Consider the following 24,686-nt stretch of genomic DNA (forward strand, 5'->3'; position numbering starts at 1 on the left):
GCAGTGTGCTAACCGCGCCACTACCGCTCGCTCCCGTCACACGCGGTGAGACATGTACACTCACGGAGACACACGGACAGACACCCTGGGGCTGATGGAGGGGTGTGCACGACCTCACACACCTCCATCACCCCCTGGGGTGGCCGCTGCCTCGCCTTGTTATTATCGGTGCCACTGTGGTTGCTCTAGTGCCGTGCAGGTGGTGTGAAGGAAGTGGATGGGGGGGGCACGGGGGGGGGCACCCACCCCCAACCCCCCACCCTTGTTGTGTTGTGGGATTTTCATGCTTCATCACCAACCTCCACCCGCCCCTTTCTCAGTGATTAGATGGATTGTCACGATTCTGGTCACAATTGGATTCAAGAATCGATTTTAGTTGTTGCCTTGTTTGTTCTGTCTCGTCTGAACTGTTCGTCTCGTTTGTACGGTACTCTCTCTCGTTTATTCTGTTTTTCTGTTATTGGCTTTCTTGTTTGTCATGGCCACGAGTTTAAAGGGAATTGTTTTTTGTGCATAAACATGCGTGAAACAAGAGTGTCGTCGTATAATAACTTACACGCAAAATTTCATTCGGGTAGTGTGAGCCTAAGAATATATTGCAATCGATCGATAGATAGATAAATGCGTAACGGTGGACATGCTGGAGTGCAAGGGCGGATGTATGGATGCATGGAGAAAGGAGGGCGGAAGTGACAGGAGGTGGTAAAGAATGAAAGTGTTGAAAGGCTGAAGGGAAGTTAGGGGGTAAAGGGATGGAGGAAGGTGAGGAGTGATGGGATACAGCAACGAAGGCAAGGACTGAAGGACATGGAGAAGAATGGAGGGATGGAGGAAGGAAGGGGTGCACAATGGAGGAATGAATGGATGGAACAAAGGGTGGAGGGAGGTGTAAATGAATGGATGGAGCAATGCATGGAGGGGTTTAAGCAAGGTAGGGAGGGATGAAGGGAGGGAAGAGCAAAGGGAGGCAGTGAGGGAAGCAGAAAGAGAGGGAGGGAGACTGCGAGAGGGAGGGAGGGAGCCGCAGGGAGCTACAGGGAGGCGGGGAGGGGTGGCGCCCTGGAGCCCAGAGCTGATAACGCCAAGCATCAATCACCGGTTGCTCGTGCTCCGCTTGCCTTATCTAGCCGAGCCAGACCAGTGGACGGTTACGGGCGAAATGGGAGGTGTGTGCTGAGGGGTGGGGGCGGGGGGTGGGAGTTGAGAGCGGTGGCGCAGTGGTTAACGCACGGCACGAACCCAGCAACCCGAGTTCGATTCCCGCTCGTGGGCAATATCAGTGGCGAATATCTGAACCGGTCCTGGGCCTCCCCAAGGTCGACTCAGCCTCACATAAGTACCTGGTGTAGTGTGCTGATGTAGACATCAGCACTGTAAACATCAGCACTGGGGCGATAAAGGTGGCCGGGCGTGGTGCTGGTCAACCGAACTTTCATGTGCCGTTCTGGTCTTAATAGGTGCTCGCTCACGGAATTTGTCCCAACAGTCTGTTACGGCTATATGGGGGATCTTTGTCTTTTTCATGGGGCAGGAGTTCGGGGAGGGGGGTTACGGAGGTGGGGGACATGCAGTGGCGGCGGCAGGAGTGGCAGTGGGGATGGGAAAGGTAGGAGGTTGATGAGGTGGTGTTAGAGAAAGGTGGGGGTGGCAGGAAAATGGAATAAACGTTTAAAAATAGAATTAAGGTTCTGCGTTGTCAGTGGTGTGTACAAGCAGAAAATCACAAATCCGTAAAACCACAACCTCCTTCGTCATTAGCACTGCCTTATAAGAGAGAAACTGTATATCTAACGATATTAAGGCATTCAATCTTTCTGCCTACTCTTTTCTCAGAAGCAGGGCCATTGCCTGAAATGACATTAGGCTCGTGATGATTTTGTTCCAAGGCAGTGTTAATGACGAGGGTGGTGTAGTTTTAACACTGGGAAGGATAGAGGACAGGGTTTAGGGTAATGAAGGTGTGGTATAGGTGTGTATATGTGTGTGTGGTATTGGTGTGTGTGTGTGTGCAGAAATTCAACATTGGCACAGTGGTTCACATACTGCACGACAATTTCTGGCCATGGATAATATCCTTGGGAAGTGATACCTAAATCTGTATTAGGTCTCACTTCGTTTGGATCGGCCTTAAATGCGGATCTGGTGAGGTGATTGAAGATCAGCAATGGGGAAACAAAAGTGGCAGGGCATCGTGCTGTCCACACTACTCCTTCACGCGGCATACCGGCCTTAACAGATGCTCGCTAACGGCACTTGCCCCAACAGCACTTGCAGTGGATAGCCCACTGCGCTACAAACCCAGCTACCTCAGTTCGATTCCCGCTCATGACAAATAGCAGTGGTGAATATTTGAACTGGTCCTGGACCTTACTTAGGTCGACTCAGCCTTAAATGAATAGATGGTGCTTTGTGTAAACATCAGCTTGAGTGACAAAGGTGGCCAGGCGTGATGTTAGCCATTCATTTTCTCATGTGCCGTGCAAGCTTTTTAATGTGTTCGCTAACAGCACTTGCCCCGACAATCTGTATGGCTACGCAGGGTATCTTTGTCTTTACGGGGTGGTGAGGAGAGAGAATGGTCGGGAGGTGAGAGAGTGCAGTGGTGGGAAGAGAGACAGACAGAGCGGTGCGGTACCGGGGGTAGCGAGGGAGAGGGTGCGATGTGGCTCGGGGTGGGTGAGCGGGGGTTGGCTCAGAGGGTGGAACAGAGAATATTATTCAAGGGAGAATCGTTGGGCCGGGGTGACCCTCCGTTAGGTGCATCGCGACGGCGTAAAATTGAAGATTGTCCACCCGGTCGGATGGATGATGCACTCAAGCGTTCTTCTCATGCCCTCTGCTGCTAATGCTGCCTTTAAAAGGCATCGCTTTCGTTTGTTCTTGCAGTAGGTGTAGGTGTGTGAATATGAATGTGTGTTTGTATATATTCAAAATGTACACACGTCCAAAGAATAAGCAATTGTTCTGGCACATTTATGATTTTTCATTTTTTACGAATATTTTAATTTTTCTGAATTCAGCGTTTGTTGCTTTTGTATTGTTTCTATTTTCTTTAATTCACTGAAATATATTTTTTATCGTAGTTTTTAGTTTTGAGCCACAGGTCCTGCTTGCCAAAGAGATGTTTGTCGCATTGATCTCACGTAGAGTCTTATGGTTACTGATCACTATGCTGTTATCACATAATGCAAACCATATAAAACTTAATAATCACATACATGTAATATTGTACTCCATAACCCTTACTAATTATTATTACTTTATAGATCTGCTGAAGCTCCATACAACATTTATTTAGCGTTGTCAGTAAAAAAAAAGATATGGGTTTGTTTCACCACCAAATATAAAATAAAATAAATTGGTCTATTGGCATATGGGCCTGCTCCGCCAATATTTATAGCTGCATTTGTTTAACCGGTTTCAACTTCTTTGAGTCTCATCAGAACTGTGTCACCTGTTAGACTATCGCTCCTCTGGGTTCCGAATGCAAAAAAAAAACGCTGCTGGGAGATATTGGTCTTCAAGGATAGTTGGCAAAATAAGTTAAATGTTCATCTTCTTGGTTCTTTCGGTAAAGTCACGTAGAAGGGAAGTAATAAAATAATAAAAATAAAACATAATAAAACAATTCTCACGACGTTTCGGCCACAACGCAAGCAGCCGTCCTCGCCTGAGGACGGCTGCTTGCTGATGAATCCCTGCAGTCACGAAAGCTTTAAATCGAAAGTTAAATGTTATTCAATTTTTTGGTAGTGAGACATTACCTTGACCTCTTATGTGTTATGTAAAGTACTAACTTGGATTACGTTCAGTTGAACGTTTGTTGAAAGTTGTTTTTTTGTTCTTTCTTGAAAGTGCTAAGCGTGTACATGAAGCGTGTGTGTGTGTCTGGAATGCACACGTGGCTTAATTGTTATAGTGCTCACCCCACAGTCAGAGTTAAAATTCCGGTCAGGGTAGGATGGGACAACTCAGTCCACAATCATCATCCTTACATGAGTGACAGTGTGTACCACTTGTGGCATGTCAACAGTGGTCGTCCTGTCGATAGATTGGCTCCTCCGATAGAAATATGGAATTGCCGCTGTCAGATCAGGGCCTCCTACAGAGCTGAGCGCCATCCGACTGTTCACGCTATGACTTTATTTTTTTGGCTTCCCTTTTTCATCGTCAAATGTAGGGTGGCACTTAAATTGGGCTCCATCTCAAAAACTCATCATCACACCATTACCAGCCGTCGAGACGTGTAACTTACTCAAACTCGTGTATTATGATGGGCGATCACAAAAGTTTTGAAAAATTCAAATTGCCTGTACGTGAACAGGAATGTGCTTACTTGAAGCCTGGCTTCTATGATGGTTATGGTTTGTTCATATTTTTGCTCGCTGTAGTGTGATTTGCAAGCACACCTCAGTTGTTCAAAAGTTACCTCAAAATGTGTCTACCCATTCAAGTAATCGGGTGGCACTCATTCCAATTGGTGGAAATTCTATGTTCCAATGACAAAAGGCAATCTTTTCATGGGCTTTGTTTACAAAATAACTATCAAATTTGTAATGTATGTATTGCGTTGAATGCACTGAATCCAACCGTAACCCTGAATCATGACAAGTGAAATCGCCTGTGTTGGTGAATTGTTCCACCCTTAATCATCACTACCACATATTCTTGGGTCTTTCGGTGAAGTCACGTAGATAGGTTCAAATCAAATAACAAAAAAATAGCAAAAAACTACACTACTACAATCATCAAAAACAGCATGTACATATGTTTTGCCCTTTTGTCATTCCACTGCTGGATGAGGGCCTCCCCACATTGAGAAGGTCCATGGGGGTTATTGAACCGTACATCAAGCTTGGTCAGTGCAGATTGTGAATGCAGGGAGCATCGACGCGCTGGACTTTCGTTTACTGCCCACCACGTAGCCCCACAGCTTTGTGACAACCTGTTTGTGTACATGGTGGTCACCCATTCAAGCACTATGCATGCTCAAATCTGCTTAGCTTCTAAAGTCTGATGATATTTGGTCACAGGAGATAATCATTGTCACCACCATTACCATCTTAATCCTCATCACCACTACCGTCACCTTTTTTATCATCATTATCAGATCCACCATTAGCATCAGGACCACAACCAACACTGCCACCATTATCATCACCATCTTTATCATCATCATCATCACCACCACCATCATTCTCACCCCCACAATTATCACCATCACCACCATTATCATCATCATTGCTACCACTGCCGCCATTAACATCACTGTCACGAGTGGCGCTGTCCGCTGTCAGAAGGCGAGTGTTTTGTGCTTGTGTTCCAAGCGTTATCATAAATAATTATCACCTGTACTCGGCGGCCATCACCACATCGTCTCTGCCCGTCGCTCAGCCACCAACGTCGAGACCGCTTTACTCATGGCTGAGCACAGCGGGGCGCCGTGCTTTTAAAATTCCCAATTGAAGAAGAATGTTGTTTATTCAGCGTCATTAAACACGAGTTCATGGTAATGGGGATGCACGGGGTCACTGGCACACCTGGCTCGGAGAGCCGGCTTGGAGACAGAAAACATTTTTAAAAAGCGTGAAACTCTACAAGACATCGATTTTTTTGTCTTGTCCTTTGTAACCTCTCCACTAACCTCCATACACCCCCCCCTTCCCCCAATTACCGTCTGCCTTTCCATCCACTCACTCATCCACGCTTCCTCCCCAACACACCACCCCCCCAGCAAATATACCTTTTGCTTCGTGACATGGCAAGGTCAATGATGTGAGTGGACGGATGGGATGGAAATTATAATTGTGGATGGGTGGTGGAAATGATTCTAAAGAAGGAGCAGAGAGAAGAGCAGTACCATTGAAAATATAAAATAATAATGTTACAGTTCTACACTTCACTGAATCAATCTCTTAACCTCTCAACATTCTGACCCAGACAGGCTCTTTACCCCCCCATCACCCACCCCCACCCTACTCATCTCATCAGCTCTAACATTCATACAAAGTTTTAGAGGACGAGCCTTATGTAACTCATTATAAATGTTTTTTGGGTTAGATCGCGTAAGTATGAACGTGTCGAAACTCTCCACCACCCGACACGGCCAACCATTAAGTGATTTGTCACGTGTAAAAAAAAACGACAAATAGTTACTACTTCAGTCCACCGGCGTGTTGAAGAGTGAATCCACAACATTTACAATTTGAGTAGTACGACGTTTTGCTGGTAATTACATCCAGCATCATCGGGCGATTTGCCAGAATAGTGGTGGAGGGTTGCGACACATTTATAATAACGCGATCTAACCCAAAAACCTTTATTATGAATAATATTGGTCGCGAAAGCCTACGTGTTAAACTGAGCCTTATGTAACACGAACATGTTAAAATTTGGCGTTTTTTTATTTCACCGTTCAAGAGCACACATAGTGAGATTTGTAGTCTCTGCTTCAAGGAAGACATGAGAGCTGGTGGTAGTCGGAGGTTTATTGGTTTTGGGAGGGGGCACCCTCAGTGTTTAGAGTATTACGTGATGTGTTTTTAACAACAAGGCAAGACCCTACTGGGACCAAGAGTCTCTTTTTACAAGGGAGGCATGGGTTTAAATAAATAATATACAGCCATCTTCTTGGTTCTTTCGGTAAAGTCACGTAGAAGGGAAATAATAAAGTAATAAACCATAATATTTTTTTTCTAGATTTGAAGCTTTCGTGACTGCAATGATTCATATTCTTAGGTTTTTTCGGTAAAGTGACGTAGGTAAAAACATTAAAAAGTAATGTTTTTACCTACGTGACTTTACCGAAAAAAAACCTAAGAATATGAATATTTTTTTTATGTTTTATTTTTATTATTTTATTATTTCCCTTCTACGTGACTTTCCCGAAAGAACCAAGAAGATGAATCCCTGCAGTCACGAAAGCTTTAAATCGAAAAATATACAGCCATTCATCGATCCACTGCTGGTTGAAGGCCTCCCCACACTGTGTCGGTCATGGGAGTTGTTGGACGGTACTTCAGGATCGGCGTGTATGGCGGCAACGGCAGTGGTGGTTGTGGCGAGGCATTAATTTCTCAACAACTGCGGGATTTAGCAGAGGGAAGGAAGCGATGGCGAGGTGTGCTGGCATCAACCGCATTGTCTGCGATGACCACTTGACCACGACTGTTTGAGTTGCGAGTTGACCAAAATTAGCTCCAGACTTTGGCTCACAATGGCGCACACCTATTAGGAATCATGTCGTAGTGGAGCTTTGGTGTACGCTTTTAAAGGAGGCAACACGCTTCGCAGAGCTTCCGGCCCAGTCATTTGCCCGCAGAAAATTTTTTGGGCAGGCAGGCTAATCGAACAACTCGGCTTGTGAAAACCGGCTCAATAGCAAGTGCATAGAACACCGTGCTCTCCCCCCAGCCACTTATTACGAGCTATCGCCCTGAATCGAAATGGTCTGAGTTGGAGCCGTGGTTAGTGAAGCGATCGCCATTGAGTGACAAATGAGCAAAGCGGCTTTGATATTCGTTTGGCAGGTAACATTTCACATCCTCCCTCATCTCATCCCGCCCGCAATCCGATAAGTTATCTTTTATTTGGGGTCATGATTCAATTCAAGAACTGATTTTGTTTACTTTATATTTCCTTATTAGTACTGTCCATCTCGTTTGCTCAGTCTGTTAGCTTAAAGGTAAGATTAAGCATATTATTTTATATTGTTATGAACAGTAGCTTGTTAATCCGTATGCATTAGATTCGATGCTTCCATCATGAAGAGTAGAATCGATGTTGATTATTGAATCAATGAACCGTAACATGCATAATATTCGGTTCACACTCCAGTGCCACCCAGCCAGTCACATTATAAATAATAAATGTCCTTCATTCGACCTGAAGCCTATCTTTCAGCAGTGTCTTGCAGTGAAAATATTTGGACAATTCCTTAATAAAAATGTTGTCCTCTTCGTGAGCCTGCTCTATTGACCGTAACAACAATTTCCTTTCTTCTCCATTAAGAGACGATAGTTAAAATTGACAGTGTTAACGGTGGGCAAACACCATTAATCGTGTGTCGTTTTCAAATGCGTACGTGTCCCCTTTTAACCAAGCTGCATGAGTCGACCAGGAGACAGATGTTTCATATACACGCCCCAGCCACTGTGACACTCATCCCACCTCTCTCTGCTCACTTAAAATACTGTTAGATATGCCACGACTTGATTGAACAGTTTTCGCTGTCTGCGATTTGATTGAGTCGAAATGGGCCTTGCGCGAGATGTGATGGTTGTGCATCAGAGTCAATTTTCTCATCAAAGTGGCACCGCAACGCATATCACCTTAAAAAGAAGAACCCCATAAATCTCTTTATCTGCCAAAAAAAATAAAAATCTCGACTGCCAAGGAGACGATGAAACACGATCTTCCGCATTTTTTTTGCGCCACTCGGCACGGCGCTGGGTGCCCGTTTCTGGCTTGACTTTCGGCTGGCAGTGCCCAGCTCATCAAATGCTCATACAAACCCCCCATGATGCCAGGGCTCCCCTCGCTGGCTCATCTGACCACCCATCATGGAGAAAGAGAGAGAGTAAATGAATTCTCCCCTAATGTCCGTCAGCACGCCTTTGGAATGTAATCCATTGACGCTGGGAAGGGACTGCACCGCTGTCTGGCCAATTTGAAGTTTAAAATTTGGCTTTTTTTGTAACGATTGGGCAGGGAGACTGCCACAACTTATTTAGTAGAAATGTTGGCTGAATGTCCTCTGGTCCACCTATTACGAGCGCAGGATGTGAGGCTTTGTGAAGTGCCCCGTTAATCTTCTCTGCAGAAGAAAATCTTTCCTGCTTATTATTCCTTAGGTTTTGAAACTTGTTTCTGATTGATTCTGCTGAGTAGGTTTTCGCGGTTGTGCTATCTAGCTTAATGATGTGGTTTCTGGTTGTACCGCGTGTTGTTCGGCATGATATCTAATGTTTTCTCCACGTGCTGGGAGTTTCTTCAGCGACTTATTTATGCTTTATCGATAACAATACAATTATACATGGCGTAATATACGTGCACTTAGTGTTGAGGGAACCGAACTATGAACTCGGCTAGCTGGGTTCGATTTGCAGCCACTGTCCCATTAGTGGGGAATAATATATCATAACCAACATGGGCCACCCTTGGGTCGACTCAACTTAAAAAAATAGTACCGTGTGTCCCATGTCCACAGCAGCTTTGGGGAGATGAAGACAATCAAGCAAGGTGCCGACCACACCACCCTGACGTGTACTGTGCCGACTTTAATAGATTCCGACTAAGAGCACTTGCCTACTCTACTCCATTCTGTAACGGCTACAATAGGTATCTTTGTCTTTGTATGCCTGTAAGTTTCCTTGTTTGCTAATTTTCTTGCTTGTCGCTCTCTGCCCTGCCCCTCCTGTCCACCACCGCCACCGTCACCTGGTGCAGACATGTACGACCAGATCGTGAAGTTTGGCGCGTACATCGTGGATGGGCTGCGCGAGTACAAGCAGCCTGTGTTCGTGTACATCCCCCCGCACGGAGAGCTCCGGGGCGGCTCTTGGGTCGTCATTGACCCCACCATCAACCCACGCCACATGGAGATGTACGCCGACCGCGAGAGCAGGTTTGAACTCCTTTCCCCTCGCTGTCCGTGTTGTCAGTTTCCTTCCCCCCCCCCACTTCTGTCTGGGTCGGCATCCTGGAAACTATTCCGTCACCCGGCATGCCACATCCAGTATTACTTCTTCATATGGCTGTTATTACTTAGTCAAGTGGTACTCCGGTGCCTACTTCAGTCTATGAGCAACTACGAAAAAAAATATTGTATGTGCTGTACTGGTTCTAGATTTGAAGCTTTCGTGACTGCAAGGATTCATATTCTTAGGTTTTTTCGGTAAAGTCACGTAGGTAAAATTTTTTAATTAATAAAAGTAAAATAAAAATAAAATAAAAATCACGATGTTTCGGAGGCAACACAAGCCTCCGTCTTCAGGTGGAACCATCACAGCACGATCACTTGATACAGCTATCGTGCTGTGACAGTTCCACCTGAAGACGGAGGCTTGTGTTGCAGTTTAACACGTAGGCTTTCGTGACCAATATTATTCATAATCAACGTTTTTGGGTTTAGATCGCGTTATTTATAAATGTGTTGTCACCCTCCACCACCCGACACGGCCAATCAGTAAAAAAGTGTCACGTTTACAAAAGACAAATAGTTCACTGCTTTAGCCCATCGGTGTGTTGAAGCGTGAAACCACAACATTTACAATTTGAGTAGCACGACGTTTCGCTGGTAATTGCATCCAGCATCATCGGGCAATTCGCCAGAATGGTGAGGCTCTGCTGTGTCTCCCGTTCTTATATAGAGCAGCAGCAGGGTGACGTCATCATTAGCTTGTGTTGCCTCCGAAACGTCGTGATTTTTATTTTATTTTTATTTTACTTTTATTAATTTTTATTTTTTACCTACGTGACTTTACCGAAAAAACCTAAGAATATGTGCTGGACTGGGTTTGCATCATTCCTGCGGCCATTGAAGGCGCTCACGTTGATCGCAGTGTTAAAATAATAATAAATAATGATCACCTTCTGCATTGAGTTAAGACTCCAAATGGAGACAATTAATTGAATCTGCGGGAAATAATCGTTCCACCTCTAGTAACGATACATCGGTTCATAGATTCAAATGTAAGTTCAAATTCATGAAACAGTACAAAAATATACAATATACGGCGCAAATGAGCTGTTAATAAACGAGACAATAAATCTGGATTCGTTCATTTGTTTTTGCGAGGCGGTAGAGGGCGCTCATGAAGCTACGCGCTTCCAGCAGCTGCTTGGACTGTGCCATTGTTAATCCGACCCTGCCCTCCCGGGGTCACGAACGTGCACGTGTATATGCACCCTTGTTACCACAGCCACCACTGTCAGGGCCACCACCACCGCTACCATCACCATTTCCGTCACCACCTGCGAGGGCAGCTGGGTTTCGGCAATGCCCTCACATCTTGGGTCAGGGATTTAGCCGATTTAAATGCCGGGTGTGGTGGCGCACGCATGTGATCCAGAGCTTTTGGTGCCAAGGGTCGGTGGGTCATGCAGGATTTGTGAAAGACCCAAACATTTCTGGGTTTTGAGATGGCCATGAAATAGTATGGCAGCAAATAGGGTGTTTAATCAATCTGTGCAGACCTTATGAGTTTTATCCCGTCTTATGGCTGTGTTTTGTATGGGTAGTCACATTTCCTTCCACAAGCAAAATACTCCTTAAAGAAGGAACTGGCACAATATTAATAGTATTACTCTTGGTATCAGTCTCTGGCCTTATCACGCACAATGGTGAAATGGCTTGAGGTCTACAGGTTTGTGAGGGATGTCAGGGAAGTGATCCAACACCACCAAGATCAAGAATTCATAATTTACTTAACCCAGGATATTTTCACTGAATCCCAAGACTCCTGTTTCTGGAGAGCACCAACGCATCGATTACTTATGTTTGCTTTAAACGATAATAAACTTTGATTTAAAGCTTTCGTGACTGCAGGGATTCATATTATTGGTTCTTTCGGGAAAGTCACGTAGAAGGGAAATAATAAAATAATACAAATATAAAACAATAAAAATTATCACGACGTTTCGACTGCAACACAGGCAATCGTCATCAGGTGTGAAATCCACAGCAAGAAAATTTGAAAAAAAAAATTGCTGTGGATTTCACACCTGATGATGATTGCTTGTGTTGCAGTCGAAACGTGATAATTTTGTTTTGTTTTATATTTTTATTATTTTATTATTTCCCTTCTACGTGACTTTCCCGAAAGAACCAAGAATACGATAATAAACTTATTAGCCAAAAAAAAAGTGTGCGCAAGCATGGACAAATATAAAAGAGTGATAAGTGTAATTCACCAAAAAGATGGAGGTGACTTTGGGAGGTCTTCAACAAGTAGTGGATTGACAAAAAATTACAACACCCAAATGATGATTTTTTATACAATAAAAGGCACGATTGTGGCCATCATATCGGTCCTCCCCACCATGTCTTGCTGTGACACGTGACATCACCATCACTGCACACGACCTTCATGTAGACGGCCCCAGCTCAAGAGTCACATGTGTGACCGGGCCCCGTTGAATTTGTTTTTGGGAGTTTTGAGCACGGGTGAGCAGCGTGCAGCGGTAAACGTTGCCTCACCTCGTCGGCCTCCAGGTGTACATTTCTTTCCAGTTTGCGTTTAATTTTAATTGCGAGCGATGTCAAAGGGGCCATAACTCTAAATATACGACGTACAGTTTGATACACGATATATGCATTGTTTGTGTTTTTTTCCCATTTGAGACCCATGCATACTTAATCATGACATTGACAGCATGTGCATAGGCAATGTGTCTGCCTATTTACTTATGCATGTATTTATATTACGGCTGCTTGTACACTCGAGCCTGCTTGCTCGTGTGTGTCTGCGCCTGTTGGTGTGTGTGTGTGTAATTGTGAGCGTGCTTATGCGTATGCATGTGTGTTCTTGGCTGTGTGGGTGGATGTCATTGGGGTGTGTGAGGGTGTGAGTGTGGGCTACTTTTCTTTATTTTTTTTATTATGGGGCTGTGTGTATGTCAATTTGCATGAGTGTGTGTGTGTGTGGAGTGGTAGCGAAGTGGTTCGTGCACTGCGCCATGAGCCCGGTGACCCGAGTTCGAATCCCGCTCATGGTCAACGTTAGTGACGATTATCTGAACCGGTCCTGAGCCTCATCTAGGTCTACTGAGCCTCAAATGAGAATATGATTCAGTTGTAAACGTCCGCACCAGTGAGACAAAGCAGCCGGTCGTGGTGCTAGCCACACCACCCCCTCGTGCACTGTGTTGACTTTCATAGGTGCTCGCTAACAGCACTTACCTCAACAGCCTGTTAAGGCTATACGGGACAAGGTCTTTGTCTCTGTTGTGTATCAGTCCACGAGTATTTCGATATGTATACGTGCATTTGCTAAGTGCATGCGTATCCGTGTGTATGCTTGTCGACTCAGCCTGAACTGAGTACCTGGTATAGTGCGTGAAGATCGCCACTGGGGACACAAAGGCGGTCGGGCATGGTGCTAGTTACCCACCCCCATGTGTACCGTGCCGGCCTTCATAGGTGATCGCTAACAGTACTTGCCCCAACAGTCTATTAATTAGTGAATGTGTACACAGCAAATCTGGCTGTGACGGTCCCACCTGATGACGGAGACTTGTGTTGCCTCCGAAACGTCCTGATTTTATTGTTTTATTTTTATTAATTTTTATTTAATTTTTTACCTACGTGACTTTACCGAAAGAACTAAGAGTATGAATCCTTGCAGTCACGAAAGCTTCAAATCTAGAATGTGTACACCTGTCCATTTATATGATTGTGTATGTGGCTGCACGTGTATGCCTATTCGTGTTGTACATGTTTGCCTCGCTGTGTGTGTGTGTGGCGCAGGGGTGGAGTTTTGGAGGCTGAGGGTACTGTGGAGATTAAGTTCCGCAAGAAGGACCTGGTGAAGACCATGCGCCGTGTGGACACGACCTACTCGCGTCTCGCTGAGCGGCTGGGTGAGTCTCCCATTCAACCCTCGACAACAAAGACAAAGATCCCCGTGTAGCTGTACAGACTGTTGGGGGAAGTGCCGTTAGTCTGATTTTCCTCCCAAATGCTAAATCAACACTCAGAAAGTCATTGGAGGATTGAGAGTCGAAGAAAAGCATGAAAAGTGTGCAAAGAAGCACCCGAAACGATTCTGCTCAGAATTACAGCGAGAGACAGGAAGAGGAACACACGGATCAGGGAACAAACACAAATCAGACATCATATTGACCATTAACAAAAGTAAACCTGCCATTGAGGATGGCAATGACACGGTGAGACTTGGATAGACAATAGCTGATGATAATACCTGCTGTCTAGTGGATGAAAGGATGGTGAGTATGGATTTGTCCAAAGATCCGAGGTATAGGTCTCAGCGTGACATGATGGCCAGACTAATTCACCCATGTGTCTTGTTGCTGTTCTCTGTATGTATTCAGATTCTTTTTTCACAAGTAGAAACCGTGAAGTGCAGTTGTCAGTAGCGCTCCGACGCATGAGGAATTCACAAACACATAGAGATACTAAAATGTTAACAGAGGAAAGCGCAAATCGCAGGGTGCGACGGGATGTTCATCATGCGACGGGGATGTGCATCATGCGACGCAGTCACTGCAGCAGTGACACACTCACATCAGCAGCAGTAATGTGCTCGCAGCAGCAGCAGCAGCAGCAATCAAATGCTCTCAGCAGTGACACACTCACATCAGTGACATGCATGCATCAGCGATTCTGCTGCAGAGACATCGGTGTGTTATCAGTGACACGCTTGTATCGATCGTGCCTTTACATCAGGATCATTTCGTCGTCGAATCGCTCATGTCGGTGGCACACCGCAGTTGCACACTCGCGTCAGGGACATGTCATCGTCGACACTTGCACATTGATGCTCACAATCAGTTATACATGCTTGTGACAGCGAAATGCAAAAATAATTGACACGCTCGCGTCAGTGACGCTCCAGTCAGCGATACGGTCACCTCTACGAATCACTGAATATCGGTTACACATCAGTGATACACCCACATTAGTAACACACTCGCAACGGTGACACATTAGTGACATTTTAGCATCACTGACACTTGTACCATTGAATCACTCACTTGAGCGACACGCACGAATGACGCACCACCCTTTAGCAATCGTTGACACACTCACGTCAATGGCACACCACTCACATCAGCTACTCGTGCCCATTGGTGATCTGCTCACATCATTGACACACTCCGATAATGAACACACTCCCATCATTGAACACGATTTCATCATTTAACACACTCCCATCAGCCGGCATAGTCACGTCATGCTTGACACACACTCACATCATTGACACACTCGCACCTAACGACTCGCTCACCACTGCCGGAGGGAGTGCGTTATTCAAATCCAGACAGCTCGGGGGGGGGGGGGGTTGGGGGGGGGCGTGCCCCCTCATCCCCTCATCCCCTCATCCCCTCATCCCCTCATCCCCTCATTCCCACAAAGGCGTGGGACCGCGGGTGGCGCGTTCCGTACAGTTGTTCCCACAGTCCCCGGGAGTAATTCCACGCCATTCCCCACCGTCCTCCGGGAGCACTCTACATCTGCCCTACATCTATCCCGCCGTCCCTCAGGAGCGATATGCCTCTAATCTCTGGGCTCGGCTAGTAATCCTGCGGGTAGCCAAAGCTGGCTGATAACAAACATTTGGGAGCGAGTGGCTGCTTAGAGATAACCAGCCATGGCCAAAAGAGAGAGAGAGAGAGCACGCGAGAGACGGAGAAAATAAAAAAAGCAAACGCTCGCACGTACACACACACATACACGCTCACGTGAAAAGAATAAGAAAAAAACCATCAAATCCATCTGTGCCGAGCTGTTACCTAAGCGTTCCATATTCATTGCCTTCACCCAATGGGAGGGGGGCGGAGGGGGTGCAAGGACAAATTTTCAGCCGGGGCTTTTGTTTTTGGGCAGGGAAGGGGATTGTGTGTCAGGGCTTATAAGACCTTAGCCAGCGCAAACGGGAAAGAGATGGAAAAGGGAGCTTGCTTGCTTGCCTCGCTCTCAGGGGAGATGCACGCCACTTCGAAGGGTGGGAGAGTCGGGCACGGGTGCGGCGGGGGGAGGGGCGGCTGTAAGATGCAGTGAGGGAGACACGCGCTTGTCGCTGGAAGTACGAGCAGGATGAGGAGGAGGAGGAAGAGGTCAGATGTTCGGACTGACCGCGATCAGCAGGATGAGGAGAGCAGTGTCATGCTTCAGGAAACAATCGCTCATGGCAATGAGTTGAGTGCTGGTTCATGCCAGACGTATTGTTGGGGGGCCACGTCAGAGGTTTCTTGGCCTGTGGGGGGCACGAATGAGAAGTTGAGCGGGGGGGGGGGGGTAGGCAGCGGCGGCTGTGAGCAGGCTTGTTTGAAATAAGAAGGTGGGGCGTGCCGCAGAGCGTGTCTCCACGGGAGGGTTGGTGTGGTGTGGGAGCTGTGTGCTGGGGGGGGGGGGGACGGTGTGTGCGATGGAGGCGTTTGGTAGCCGTAAGCCGTGTCGCGGGGGACCAGAGAGACGAGGCGTCAAATTATCGCCAGGCTTGCAGGAACACGCGCGCGCACCCGGGTTTTATCATGCAAACGAAGGGATTGTGCGCAGGGGTGCGAGGATTTTCATTCTGCCGCCGCCGCCACGCGGCGCGTGCCGGCGTGCGCTGAAACTGGGCTGAGGGGGGGGGGGAGAGAGAGCCAGAGAGACGGGAGAGAAGGGAGAGAGACATGGGAGAGAGTGTTTCGGAAAATGAGAGACAAAACGAGAGAGCTATGGAGTTTGGGATGGGAGAGAGAAGCAAAGAGATGTCGAGTGAGCGGATGAGAGACGAGAGAGAGTGGGCCCCTGTGTCAGCCCGTGTGGTGGGGTCGCCCACTACACGTTGACAATACTTGTGTGTGTGTGTCTCCGCGTAGCACAGCGTCGCACTCTTGTGTTGCGTTTATTCATTATAAAGAAGCACGCTGGATGACAACGATAACAATAATAATCTACAGCCCTTTGTCAATTCATGGCTGGATGAAGGTTTCTCCCATGCCATGTTGGTCATTAAACTTTTTTGACCATACTTCACTATGCTGGTCAGTGCATGTTGGTGAAGATGGTGGCTTGCACTGGTTCGCTCACCGTTGTAAATTATTTCTTGATGTTGCTGCGTGAATGGTGCAGCAATGCATCACTTCATGAACAATGATTGCATGTTTTTTGAAATTGTGCATATTGTATGTAATGAGTTAATGTCACCCCTGGCGCCATTAGAGGTGCTACCATGTGATACAATGTTAAATAAGGAGTAGGATTTTTAATCGGAATACGATCTTGAAACGTGAGAATTAATACACCAGCATAGTGAACCGTTCCACTCCGATCATAATCATGAGCCATGGTATATCAAGGATTGGATGAAGGCCTCCCCACTTTGTCTCCACTCCTCACGGTCCTGCGATCTCACAATCCTTCTGATTCCTGCACATGAACTGCTCTTACCGCTCCATTTCCGCAGTGGTCGTCCTCTCGTATGCCGTCTATATATATGCAGTGTGCAGAGTGTAAACAGTATATTTTGTCTTTTTGTTTTTTTCGTTAAAGTCACGTGACTTTACCGAAAGAACCAAGAAGATGAATCCCTGCAGTCACGAAAGCTTTAAATTGAAGTATATTTTGTGTACGACCAAATCACCTGGAATGTGTGCCAGATCTTATGGGATCTTAACAACTCAGCAGGGTTGAGCCTGGCTAGTGCTTGAATGAGTGACCCTCATGCAGGTTGTCATAGGCTGCGACAGGGTTGAATGAGGGCGTCTCCCAGGCGGTGCAGGTCGCAGGGGGGATCTTGACCATATTTCACCATGCTGGTCAGTCCGTGGTGGACATTCTTTTTTCCGTCTTCCCTCTTTGAGCTGCTACTTTGTTATTAGTCTCAACCACCGGCTGTCATTCCTTCTAGCCACGTGTCCTGTCCCAGTACACCTACTATTCTTTGCAGTCAATATGACATCTCTAACTTGTCTGTTCTCTGATCCATGCGTTCCTCTTTCAGTATCTCTAGGTTTAATGTTAAACATACAAGCATATGCCCCCGCCCCAATGCCACAGGTGCAATGTGGTGAGACACGGTGACACTGTGAAAAGAAAGTAATGGAGATCAATGTCTTATTTGGAGCCCTGTTCTTTAGCGTAGGCATTGATTCACAATCGAAACCACTCTGCTGTAGCCAAGGATTAGGGTGAAGGTTAGAGCTAGGGTTAGGGCTAAGGCTGGGGTTGATGATACAGATATTTTTGGGTTTAAAGCCAGACTTGATCCTTCTCCCCATGCAGCGAGCTCCACTGCCACCACCACGATTCGATGAATTTTCACCATTTGGGGTCGCAATCCGATTCATGAATTTGTTATCTTCAAATCGTTCATACTTTGTCGTTTGCGTTGTTTCTCATTTCTACTACATTGTCAGCCTCATTAGCATAAATGCAGCATATAATTCTAGTTAAAACATTTTTCCTGTAATTTCATATCATGTTCATGAAATTTATATTGGTTTTCACCTAATTTTCCACAATAGTAAAACATAAATTATTGCGTGCACAATTGGATGTATTTTTCATTAACATTTGAATACAATTTTAAACAATGCATTGAAGACTGTGGTTATGGTCAGTGTTTGAATGACGAAGGCTATATTATGGTTGGTTATGGATTTAGTTTTTGTTTATATAATGGCAAGGGCTTGGGTTAGTGTTAGTACTTCGTTATGGGTAGGGAATGGCTTTGTAGGTAAGATTATGGGTCGGTCTAGGACTGTTGTTAGGATTAAGGTGATTTTAGTAGGGCATGGTTGGTGTGGTTAAGGGTTCGGGTTAGATCTTGGACTACTGTTTGTGTTGAGGCTACACTTAGTTTGATTGTAGCAAACATGGTCAAGCCTTTGTTTAAGGCTTGTGTGAGAGTTAGTAGGGTATGACATTGTGCGTAAGGTTAGGGGGTAGGTCTGAAACTGTTGTTAGGGTTATGGCTAGGGTTAACGCGACGAGAACGGACAGACAGGGTTAAGTCTTCGGATAGGGCTTGGGCTAAGATTATCGTCAGGACTAGCGTCGATCTCTTAATACCATCACCATAGCACCGCATCACCTTTTCACTCTGTATCATTTCTCTTTCTCATCTCCGAGCCACATCTTTTTATATATCTATATGTTTTACTTTTTCAGTGGCCAGAAACCACATCCATACTCCGGCGCGGATTGATATAAAGACCCACACACGTCCCCTTCCACTCGCCGCATCCCATCTCGCACCCACTAATCACGCGAGGTCTCAATTCACCGACCTGGCGCAGGGACAGCATTTCGCGGGTTTTACTCGCCGCCCGTCATTATTTAGCTCCGAACGAAACGAGTTTCGTCTCTCGGCTTCATTTTGCCTTTTTTTTATGTTCCCCCCGTAATTTCTCTTTCGGAAGCAGTGTTTTTCGTAACCCCCCCCCCCCCCCTCATTATATTGATTCGGCGTAGGTGAAAATTGTCAGTGATTTAGCGAGCGCGCCGCTTCTTCCTCGTATAATTTGATATGCTTGAATCGCCCGTCTTGCGCGCATGCCACATTGGTGGCCCAACAGCCTCGATAGCGGAGCGCTTGATGAGCGCCGCTTTCACGCCCCGAGCGGGTAATGCTGCTCTTATGCACATAATGGCAGCGCTGTGTGCCCGATATACAAACAAACACTCACGTTGTACGTATGCACACATACAGAGACAAATATCCCCCGTATAGTCTGTAACAGACTGTTGGGGCAAGTGCTGTTAGCAAGCACCTATTAGGGCTGGCATGGCACATGAGGGGGTGGGTGACCAGCACCATGCCCGGCACTGGTGTTGGCCATGAGTGAGGATCGAACTCAGATTTCACGACCTCTACCCCTAAACACACACACACACACATGTACTTATGTACGTGTATATGTGTGTACAGCCATATCTACAGATGCACACAAATACACTCACGCACACAAGTGCTTACACATACATATACACACATTCACACAACAATACATACATTTACACACATCTGCAACATACATGCAAAAATTTATACACAGAAACACACACACACATGCATACACACAGCTACACATTTAAGCATACACATAAACACACATTTTAAACTGAAGCCCATTCACCCATTGCCTGTTCCGAAAATTACTGTTGTGGACAACAGTAGGCTATTCACAAATAAATATATAACGGCTACACTCAATTTTCTCTAAATTCAGCTGGTCCACCTGCATTTCGCTTCCGTGCCTTCATGTAACGATTTTTTTTAAGGAGTTGTCTGTCTGATGTCAAAAGATCCCCAGCAATGTACGTCCAACCCAAGAGAAACTCAAAAAATAATGCACAAAATGTATAAAGTTCCGTTGGGATGGATTTTTGGTAATACTGTAATATAAGTAACTAGCTTTCCTACCCGGCTTCGCCCGGGACTTGGATTCAACACGCCCGACCGCCTTTGTCTCCCCAGTGGCGATGTTCACACACCACACCAGTTACTCTTTTGAGGCTGAGTCGACCTAGGGGAGGCCCAGGACCGGTTCAAATAATCGTCACCGGTGGTGGCCGTGAGCCGGAATCGAACTCGGGTCGCCGGGTTCGTAGCACACCACTACACTACCGCTCCCCCCCCACACACACACGCGCGCGTCTATATGTACACATACACGCGCTTGCTGCAGACACAACTTTCAGGGTGCGTACGGTAGTAAACGACTGAAATAATAAAGCAATGCTGCGCAAAGAACGCCTTAGACCTGCAACACACTTGTATTTCACTTTACCCGCGATCAGAAGGCACACTCCGTTATGCTTCTGCACACGGGTCACATGACAGATGTGACGTCACAGCTCACTTGCCGTGCAAAAAATCTATGCATTATTGGGCTCCCCCCCCCCGAAAAAAGTGTTTTTTGTATAATTTTTGCATGGTGTACAGTCTGGAAAGTACCCACATGGCTAATTTCAAGTTTGTTGCATGTCGGGAACTACGCTAAACATTGTGAACAGACACACATAATCACAACTTTGCCTGTTATATATATGGAGATAAACAGACTGTTGTCTGTTTGGCCTGTGACCAAACCACCCGAAATGCACCCAGTCTTATCAGGTCTCGGAAGCTAAGCAGGTATTGAGCCTGGATAGTGCTTCGACGGGAGACCATCACGCACGCACAAACACTATACCATAGGCGACTGCAGGGTTGTGACACGTGTGGGTTGCACAGGGTGCAGTAAGAAAAAATCCATTGCTGCCATTCTGTGTTCCCCCTGTCACCAACCCGTACTGCCCAGCGCGGTGAAGTATGGTCATATAGCTCCCCCATAACTGGCACAGATTGGGGGGGGGGGGGCTAATTCATATGTGGATTGAAATAATAGCTGCATCTATGAATGTACATGTCTACTTTATTTATTTCATTTCCCCCCAATTAATGACTCTGTTGAAGAGTGTTAGGTATGTATGATAACAGTAACAAAATAATACACCAATCCTAGTGGAAGGCGTATTTAAGGCCATTAAAAAAAATTACTGCTAAGTATTTGCATTCTAATTGCAATCACCCTTGCTAATGAGAAGTGTTGTTTCGATGGGTTCTCGCCTACCTTAAATAATGGAAATAAATCCATATATCCAATTTTATCAAGGTGATCTTTTTATTGGTTCACTGATTACAGTATCGCACTGTAGTGGGCAGTATATCTGATAGAACTGTGTATACACACACAGTATGCAGGGAGTGGTGGCGTATTGGTTAGTGCACTGAGAAGACAAAGGTGGTTGAGCCTGGTCTTGGGCCCTCATGCGCTGCGCCAGCCTTAATAGGTACTCACTAACGGCACTTGCCCCAAAAGTCTTTGTTAGCTATATGGGGATCTTGGTCTTTGTATATATACAGTACAGTATATATTTAAGGGAATATCACAGTCTCTCCCTGGAGGTCAGAGACACTGAGCTGGTACCACAGATTATGGATTAAAAAACAGGTGTCAGTCACCCATGAGTAAGCTTGGTCCCTGATGATCTCAGCACAGTCACCCAATGGCAGCACAAGCAAACCAGACGATTACCTTTTGGGTTTACATGAAATGTAACTGAATTTTAACTCTGAGAATAATAAAAAAAAATAGTGATTGAACTATCTTGCGATTGACATGTCTCACTGTAGCAGGGTGGCTTGAATAAGAGATCACTATAAAGGGATCTCAGAATTAGTTCTCTGATATGTTCTTTCTCAGACCCTTCTCCAATAGAGGGTGATACACGATTCTGCAGCAGGTCCAAATGGATAATTCCTCTCATCACATGACACTGATAGCACAATCAGAATAAAATGATGCAAAAAATACGAAATTATTATGAGCATTGTGGGGTGCTCATCACCCCGCAATGCTTAGATAGTGGTGGCAATTCCACATTCCTATGGCTAGATTCAGTCACTTCGTGGGATCCACTTTCCAAACATTGTATCGGACTAATTGTGTCAACCCCAGAGATATAAAGGACGAAGTTGACATTCTGACCAGAATTATAATTCTTCCAATTGTCCTTCGACTACTTCTTGATGCGGAACACGTGTTTCACAGGAATGTGTTGCACAATTTTAAAGGAGGGACATAGCAACGTATTCACGCACGTCTGCCGAAGAATAAATTGGGTTCATTTTGTCACGTGATGGTTATTGGGTGGCGGAAGGGTGAGGGGGGCGATGATGTGGGGGGCGGGTGGATAGGTTAAGCGTAAGTGTTTTGATCTGCGGCCCGTTCTGCAGCGGCGTTTGATTAGGGGTTAGAGTTCATTACGTGGCGGGGTTCGCTAAACATCTGTTTGCCCGTGGCTTTGTTTGTCCCCCATGAGTAGCGTTACATTTGTCGTTTAATTCAGGCCCAGGCACGGCCATGGTCCATGGAGGAGAAGGAGCGAAGGGGGAATGAGGAAGTTGGGTCGGGGAGTGGCGGCAACGAATTGACTCGAGCTTAAATCCATTGGGGTTGGAGCAGTGGGAGCAGTGGCCGGGTGTATCGTGATTTGCACTATGAACCCGAAGACTCAGTTTAAATTCCTGGCCATAGCTTTAGTGGGAAGTGATATCACAACCAGTTCTGATGTCCCCCTGCGCCAACTCGTTCGCTCGACTTCACAAACTTGCATTGACCAGAATGGTGAAGTATGGTGAAAAAATGCCCTAATGGTCAACATAATGTGTGGGAGGCCCTCATTTGGAATGGCTGGAATTTTTTTGTTTATAAATCCTCTGGGCGTTTGTGGGTAGTACTCTTTACGTTTATGCAAGTGGTCATGATGGTGATGTACGTGTACATTAATTTTGTTGTTGTCAATCCACTGCAGGATGAGGAGCTACCCATGTTGTGCGGCTTGTGGGGGGGTTATTTCATCGTAGGTCACCACACTGATTAGTATGGATTCTAGATTTGAAGTTTTCGTGACTGCAAGGATTCATATTCTTGGGTTTTTTCGGCAAAGTCACGTAGGTAAAAATAAATAATAAAAATAATAGAAATAACATCATAAATCACGACGTTTCAGAGGCAACACAGGTCTCTGTCATCAGGTGGGACCGTCACAGCTAAATTTACTGTATCAAGTGTTGCACAATTTACTGTATCAACTTGATACAGTAAATTTAGCTGTGACGGTCCCACCTGATGACGGAGACTTGTGTTGCCTCCGAAACGTCGTGATTTATTATTTTATTTCTATTATTATTTCAATTTGTATTATTTATTTCTACCTACGTGACTTTACCGAAAAAACCTAAGAGTATGATTAGTATGGGTTGGTGACCGTGTGGAGCACAGGCATGGGATCACAGAATGACAGTACAACAATGGATTGTTTTGTCACAGTGGAGTCCGCATTACAATGTCAAACTTAAGTGAAAGTGTATTTGTATCGCAAATGAGAATTTCAAAATTCCATTCAGAGGATTATTTCCCGAATAAAGCTTATTTGAGCTACCCAACTCTTTTTTTTTCAAGGGTAACTTGGCCACCAGACAGACAACAGTGGCAGCAAAGTGTTATTATTCATAATTGATGATTGGGTCAGATCGTGTAAACTAAATGTGTGTTGTAAACCCTCATCCACCCGACACAGTCAAGTAATAAGGTTGTCATGTGACAATTATAAATCATAATATTGTATTGCCAATGCCTTTGAGTTAAAAGTGTTACACGTTACAAGTTGTACATGCTTTCAAAACAGAAAAGTATAACAATATTATCTTGAACGTAGACATTTCCACAATTATCTATATTCACAGTGCTCATCCCCACTTAAACTTATGGGAAATTTGTGGAAATTCCACATTCCTTTGCTGGAGACCAGTGTCTCTATAATATAAATATTGCTCTTTATCCGGGAAAGCTTTGCTGGCTGAAGCTTTTCAACTTTTTTTTAGGACGGTCCTGCTACGTTGGTATATTTGGCAATTTCCATTCATGAGCGTTTGACCTCATGTGGGAGGAAACTGGAGAACCCGAAGAAAACTCACACTGCATTTGATGGGGGTAACCCACATAGTGAAACAATCCGTTGCTCTACGGCCATCGTCCGCAAAGAGCAACGCATACATTGCTATTTTCTTTCTTTCAATAAAGCATGATTTTTTTAGTTGGTTGAGAGCCCGAAACAGACTATAGGGGAGATTCGGATTAATGTATATAAACAAGGGTACGTTGTACACTTTAAACACCAATCAAAGACCATAAAAAAATATGAAATAGACAGGCATCATGTATAACCAGGTAAGAACCCACCAGGACTAAAAATGTGTCAGTTGTTAATGAGTGATATTATTAGCGAGGGGAGCCACCAGCAGGGCTCAATTTCAGGCTTGTTTGTCCAGGTTGGCAACCACGAAAATATTTCCACGCCCGGCACACTGCATCCACTCTACTCTTTACTATGGCTGTGGATCAAATGTATTTGTGACGAGGTGAATACTCAAGAAACCAAAATAGTTTCTTTTGCACAAGTGACC

The 24,686-nt window shown here is 45.5% G+C and overlaps 1 protein-coding gene across 6 annotated transcripts in view; it reads left to right on the top strand.

Annotated features, from left to right (window-relative positions):
- ACACA (acetyl-CoA carboxylase alpha) overlaps positions 1–24,686 on the top strand; it is a 208,988-nt gene that overhangs the window by 174,606 nt on the left and 9,696 nt on the right. For all 6 annotated transcript variants that reach the window (XM_078611909.1, XM_078611906.1, XM_078611910.1 and 3 more), the window contains 2 exons: positions 9,448–9,625; positions 13,469–13,581. In XM_078611909.1, coding sequence (XP_078468035.1) covers positions 9,448–9,625; positions 13,469–13,581 — 291 coding nt within the window. The remainder of the gene's footprint in view (positions 1–9,447; positions 9,626–13,468; positions 13,582–24,686) is intronic.

The sequence above is a fragment of the Lampetra planeri genome, chromosome 37 (genome assembly GCF_965212315.1).
Source record: "Lampetra planeri chromosome 37, kcLamPlan1.2.h2, whole genome shotgun sequence".
In the NCBI taxonomy this organism is placed as follows: domain Eukaryota; kingdom Metazoa; phylum Chordata; class Hyperoartia; order Petromyzontiformes; family Petromyzontidae; genus Lampetra; species Lampetra planeri.